Genomic DNA, 6785 nt, shown 5'->3' on the forward strand with positions numbered 1-6785 from the left:
GCAGGTTGGGATAATGTATGTGGAGGTGAAGAATGAGAAGTTGAGAAAAAAGAAGCTGAGTTTGAGTTATCAGAAAAAGAAACAGGAGTAGAAGCATTAGATTGATGATCATCAGGGTGAGTTGGTTGAAGTGCTGATGATGCTGCTAAAGGTGCTTGTAACTGAGTAACAGAAGAAGGGGAAGACTGAAAAGAGGACTCAGAATGTGAAGTGGACTGACAGCTTAAAGAAGTTGAAGAAAAACCTACCCCAGACTCATAAGGAAAGGAATTTTCATCAAAAATGACATGATTGGAAATATAGACCCTCCCAGAAGAATGAAGACACATATATCCCTTGTGTTGTGAACTATAGCCAATAAATATACATCTAGCAGTTCTGAAATCAAACTTATATCTATTGTATGGTCTGAGTGTTGGATAACAAGCACAGCCGAAAATTTTAAGTGTTGAATAATCTGGTTGATAATGAAACAGCTTTTGAAAAAGAGAAATGCTATTTAGAACTGGAGTGGGAAGTCTGTTTATCAAATAGACAGCTGTGTGAAATGCATTCCATCAAAATGTGAGTGGTAAATGTGCTTGAGCTAATAAAGTCAGACCTACATCAACTATGTGTCTATGCTTCCTCTCAATTCTTCCATTTTTGTGATGAATATATGGACAAGGGTGTCTAAAATGGATACCAGAAGTAGTGAGTAATGAGGAAAAAGATCTGAACTCCCCTCCCCAGTCTGTTTGGACAGTTTTAATTGAAAGTTGGAGATGCTTTTCAATGAATGTTTTGAAATTTTTAAACACTTCAAGAGCATCAGATTTTGTTGATAAAGGGAATATCCAGGTAAACCTACTATAATCATCTAGGATTGATAGGTAGTAGTTATATCCTTGGGTAGAACAAACATGAGAAGGACCCTACAAATCTGCATATATCAATTCTAAAGGTGCTGAAGTTTTTGTTTCAACTGAATCAAAATGCAGCATATGATTTTTCCCATATTGACATGCTGAACAAAATTTCAAACTTTCAACTTTATTAAGAGCAGTAAAGTTGTTACAAGATTTGAGAATAGTTTTGAGAGTATAAGGAGCTGGGTGTCCTAATCTTCTATGCAGAAGATTTACATCAGTTAAACCCTTTGCAACAACTGACATACATAACTTTTTATTGAGTTTATAAGAACTAACAGCAGAAGGTTTTTCAGAAGTAAAAATAGGAGACCAAGCAAAGAGAGACTGAATTTTGTTTTGACCAACTGAACTGAGAAAGACTGAGTGAGCAGCAGCATGTGAAGAGACTTTATACAAGCCACCTTTAGCAACACCTTCAAGTAAAATTTTCCCTGTGTTCCTGGCCTTTATAAAACAGAAATCACCAAGAAATTCAACAGTAACTGGATTGTCATCCAATAATTTTGAGATGCTAAGCAAATTCTTAGTAATAAAAGGGACATGAAGAACATGGTTAAGAAATAAAGATTGAGAATTAGAAGTGTTTAGCACAACTGATCCTATATGTGTAATAGCTAATGCATTTCCATCCCCAACAAATAACTTTTCAGTACCAGTATACGCTTGTGAATCTAGAAGTTTACCTAGATCATTAGTAATGTGATTTGTTGCTCCACTGTCAATGTACCAGGAAGGATCTTCAATGTATTCTAGGAGTGAAGAAGACATAGCTGAGGAAGATGAAGCACTTGACTGTCCAAGATTGTTGTTTCCTTGACCAGCAACAAAATTAGATGATCCAGGAGTGAAAGAGTAATAGGCAGAAGGATTGCTATCTGGATACACTATATTTCCTTGATAGCCAAAACCCCTGGGTGCATGACCAAAACTAGCATTTTGTCCAAAACCAACATTTTGTCCAAAACCAGCATTTGAACCAAAACCTCCAAATCCTCTTCCACTATTACCATTATAGACCCTTCCTCTGCCATATTGCCCTTGATTAAAACCTCTGCCACCATTCATATTTCCTCTACCATGATTCCTCTGTGGAACAAAGGATGAGTTGTACCTATTCCTACATCTATTTGCTGTATGACCAGGTATGAAGCAAATTTGACAAGCAACTTCAGAGGAATTACTGCTAGTATTAAACTGACCATATCCATATCCATTAAAACCTCCATATCCAGAATTATTACCTCCTCCATAGTTATTTCCATAATTTTTCTGAAAGTTTCCATTATTCTTTCCAGCATATGAATTCTTCTGAGCAATATTTGCTGTCATGTTATGCATCACATCACCAGCAATTTTCCCTTTCTTTTGCTCAACTCTATTTTCATGATTCAACAACAAAGAATATAGTTCATCTAATGTGATCTTTTCACCTCGAGCTAACATAGCTGTGACTAAAGATTCATAGTCTGATGAATCAAGACCAGTTAATATATGCATCACAAGATCATTTAACTCAATAGGTTTTCCAGCTAGAGCTAAAGTATCAGCTATGCGTTTTACTTTAACAAAATAATCAGACATATGCATGGCACATTTCTTAATAGTTTGAATCTGCATTCTAAGTGTTTGAATTCTAGCTTGTGATTGAGAGATGAACATACTAGCAAGAGTCTCCCAAAGCTGTTTTGAAGTTGTAGAATCAATCACAGTAGCAAGCAGATTTTGCTGTATCGATGACATCATCCAACTCAGTAAGAGTTGGTCAGTCTTCATCCAAGCTACGAATTCTGGATTAACAGATCTGGATCCAGACTCAGTTAAAACTTCAGCTCCATTGTTGTTTCCAGAAGAAAGAAACTGCTCAGGACATTCTCGATCACCATTGATAAACCCTTCCAAACTGTTGCCTTTGATTGAAGTTAAAATTTGTGTGCGCCACAAAATGAAGTTGTTTTGATCTAGCTTTACTGGCGTAACAAAACTGAAAGAGTTGTTGTTTTGAACTATATTTGCCATTTATGGCTCTGATACCATGAAAGAAACTTAGTTCTATATTGTTTGGTAGGCCAGAAAATGAAAGAAAATAAAAGAAAAGCTTTGCAAAGAAAACTGTTAGATCTTTGTATTATTTCAAGCTCGCTATTTAATGACTACAAATTGATATTTATATTGAGCTACAATCTCTTAACACACACACGAGATTGTTGCAACTCATAACCATTTGCTGTATAACTAACTTGACACATCAGCTCAACCAGCTAACTAACTTTGACAGGTCAGCTTAATGATTTGATCTGATATAACCAGCTACATAGCAACATCATGCTCTGCTCCAGCTATACAACAACATCATGCTCTGCTCCAGCTTCATTCATCTGATTCACTAACAAGTGATAGTAAAACCAAAGTTTTCCCAATACTCCTAGCCACATTCGCCAGGACATTAGACGAGAAAAAAATATTGGTTTTTATTCTATTCATCTTTTCCCCAGAGCTTCGACAAAACTCATCTAAGACCGCGTTAATAACTTTAGCTTGATCAGAGGAAGCTTCAACAAATAGAAGCAAGTCATCTGCAAAAAATAGATGGGTTAGAAGGATTCCCTTACGTGATAAATAGATCGGTTTCCACCCCGCGGCATTAACAGCATTGTAAATACCATGATTGAGGCGTTCAATACAAAGCACGAATATGTAAGGAGAAATAGGATCACTCTGTCGAATCCCCCTCGAGGGTCTAAACTCCTCCGTCAATTCACCATTCCAGAGAACATTCATTTTAGCAGTAGTAATGCACTCCATTATAATCCAGGTCAGATTCATTGGTATTCCGGCCTCAATTAAAGTTTCAAAAATAAAACTCCAGTTCAGCCGATCATAAGCCTTTTCCAGGTCAACTTTAATAGCCATTTGCCCCACACTTCCAACCTTTCTCCTCATTGTATGAATAACCTCTTGAGCCACCACAATGTTTTCAATAATGTGTCTTCCCGGGACAAAACTTGTTTGCTGCGGGCCGATGAGATCACGAAGAATAGCCTTTAACCTATTAGCAATCAACTTGGTGATAATTTTATGGGGGACTGTATAGAGACTGATGGGTCGATAAAGCTTCAAATTCGTGGGGTTATCAACTTTCAGAATAAGAACTAGTAACATACGGTTAATATCATTTGGAACTCGACCACTACTGAAAACTTCTTTGACCAACCTGCAAATAGATTCACCAACCAAATGCCATTGGCTCTGATAAAAAATAGCCGGATATCCATCAACACCCGGAGCTTTGAGAGGCTTCATACTAAAGATGCTCTGCCTTATTTCATCATCCTCGACCAGCAGTAACATAAGTCTTTGCCTTGTGGATGCCTCAATATTCGGAAAAAAGCCTCTGTGAGGATAAGACCTAAAACAAGAATCATCGTTAGTGTAGAGGGAAGAAAAGAAACAAATAGCATGCTGCTTAATTGCCTCAGTATTATAAAGCCAAGAACCCGAGTCATCCATGATAGTTGTAATACGGTTTCTTCGTCTCCTCGACAGGATTTTTTGATGAAAAAAATTTGTATTCCTGTCCCCACGCAAAATCCAATCCTTTCAAGATTTTTGGTGCCAAAACCATTCCTCCGGAGTAAGTACCTCTTCCAGCTCCTTCTTCAACTTCTTTTCTAACCGACCAAGACTTCTGGTAGGTTTGACTTCAAGATTCCTCCAAGTCGGGCCAAAAGTCTCATTTTCCTCTGAAAAATATTTCCAAAGGTTACCTTATTCCATTGCAAAATTTTGGACGTAAAATCCCAAACCATATCCACATAAGCATTATTAGAGCTCCAATGCGAAGCCACAAAATCCCCAAACTTCTCATTTGTTAACCAAGCTGATAAGAATTAAGAAACGGAAAGGTTTGTTAGCTTTGGAACTAGCTTCAGGTTCACTAAATCTAACAAGTACCGGTCGGTGATCAGAAGCTATTTTCGGCAAATGTAACACCGCATTCCCAGCATACCTAGTCACCCATTCACCATTACACACAGCCCGATCCAACCTTTTATCTAGGTTTCCACGCGACCAGGTAAAACGGCGGCCTTTGAAATCAAGTTCGTAGATCTTGTTAGAATGAAACCAATTTTTGAAAAGGGAACAAACACCATTGCTTCTGTTGACACCACCTTTCTTCTCAGAGGCATAGAGAATTGTGTTAAAGTCACCCCCCACCAGCCATGGCCCCTGAGTCCTGTTTGCAATTTCCTCCAAATGGCTCCAGAGTTGTTTTCGGACTGTAGGAATTGGGCTTGCATAAACAGCAGTGATCCAAGAAATGAAAGAGTTGTTTTCAGAAACTTGAAAGTGGATGTATTGTTTGTGATTCCATACTATATGCACATCATATAGGCTATTCCAAAGTAACCAAATCCCACCAGCAAAACCCTCTGCTCCCACCCTGTGGGAACGTTCAAACCCACAAAATTTAATGAAAGCATCAGCCTTACTGCCACTAATACGGGGCTCCAACAAAACAACCATTGCAGGGTTGAAAGACCGGATTAAAGTTCTAAAAGCTTGACGGAAGTACTTAGAATCCGCTCCTTGAACATTCCAAAACATAATAGAGAAAGACATAGTAACAAAACGGGAACAAAAGAGAAATAAGTTCTGATATAGCAAAAAACAAACACCTCATGGCATCGAGCCTAACGCCTCCAGTTCCGCTTCAATGTCATGCAGGGGCGGCTCTTCCTCTAGGCAACTTAGGCAGTTGCCTAGAGTTCCACTGTATACGAAGGCCCCAAATTTTTCTCCAACATTATAGCTATAATAATCTTTATTAAAATAAATTATCAAATTCCTACGAAATCTCTATTTAATGTTATTTCATTTAAAACTCTATAAAAGTCACACATTTATTAACTTGCTATCCATTATTATTTTTATCAATTAAAAGAAAAAGGCACAACACATTCAATACTTTAAGGAAAAAAAGCTTTCTTTAATTTTTGCTTAAGAAAAAAAAATCAACTATTTCCATTAATCATTGTTGTTTAAAATTTCAATCCATCAAAGTTAAATTTCAAATATCCATGTTTTTTCTTCCTATTCTCTTCTTAATTAGTTGTGTTATTCAATTGTTGTTGTTTCTTTTTTAAATATTATAGTTGTTTTCTTTTAATTATCTAGCATAATTGTTTGCTTGTTTACTCTTCTTTCACTAAAAAAGAAAAAATGTCTAATAGAAAATGTGCATCAAGATACAAAAAACTTGGAGAAAAAAAAAGGGAAGAATAAAAAGTTAGTTCGATCTCAAAAAGGAGCTCTTGATAAGTTTGTCAAAAGTAGTAAAAAGGATGTGAATTAGAGTGAAGAATTAGTAATTGACGAAATTTTTCAAAATTAAAATTGATAAAAACTTATTTAAGATCAACTAAGTCGAAAGAAAAGCTAAATGATTTAGCTATATTGAGACAAATATATTAGCAAAATTAGAATATAGAAATTTGATCAATAATTTTGCATCTAAGAAAGTTAAAAAAATTGATTTTAAATAAATAACTTTTTAGTATAACTAATGCTTATATTGAACCTCAAATTTTTTAAAATGTCTAATTAAAACAATTCGCCTAAGGCCCCCAAATCAACTGAGCCACCCCTGATGTCATGCTCATTATCTAGAGAAGTGTCATCTTCAGAAGTTCCCAAGTCCTCTTCCTCACTATTGCCCAGGTAATCACTGTCATCTCTATCCTCTTCCATGTCCTCATTCAATGCTAACCTTCCAGAATCAGGCGGCTTTCCTATAGGAGCATGTGGTTGGCCTTGTTGTTTTGGTAACTCAATCTCTTGTACATAAGTTGCAGAGGTGGAGGAATTTTGGTCCAT

At 36.5% G+C, this 6785-nt stretch overlaps 1 protein-coding gene across 1 annotated transcript; it reads right to left on the reverse strand.

The window, feature by feature from the left end:
• Positions 1–4508: 4508 nt before the first annotated feature.
• LOC127899725 (uncharacterized) lies at positions 4509–6785 on the reverse strand. The gene is made up of 3 exons (XM_052433445.1): positions 6554–6785; positions 4808–5497; positions 4509–4651 (listed from the first exon to the last, which is right to left on the reverse strand). Exons 1-3 carry the CDS (start codon positions 6783–6785, stop codon positions 4509–4511), a joined length of 1065 nt encoding a protein of 354 aa, XP_052289405.1.

This window comes from Citrus sinensis, chromosome 9 (genome assembly GCF_022201045.2).
Source record: "Citrus sinensis cultivar Valencia sweet orange chromosome 9, DVS_A1.0, whole genome shotgun sequence".
NCBI classification, from domain to species: Eukaryota; Viridiplantae; Streptophyta; class Magnoliopsida; order Sapindales; family Rutaceae; genus Citrus; species Citrus sinensis.

Excerpts from the sequence above, each read along its gene's own strand:
- LOC127899725 (XM_052433445.1), bottom strand. The coding sequence starts at position 6,785 with ATGGACCAAAATTCCTCCACCTCTGCAACTTATGTACAAGAGATTGAG. Across the intron at positions 5,498-6,553 it reads TAATGAGCATGACATCAGGG|GAGCGGATTCTAAGTACTTC; the intron begins GTGGCTCAGTTG and ends GGAATGTTCAAG. Across the intron at positions 4,652-4,807 it reads CAAAGCTAACAAACCTTTCC|AGGAAAATGAGACTTTTGGC; the intron begins GTTTCTTAATTC and ends AATATTTTTCAG.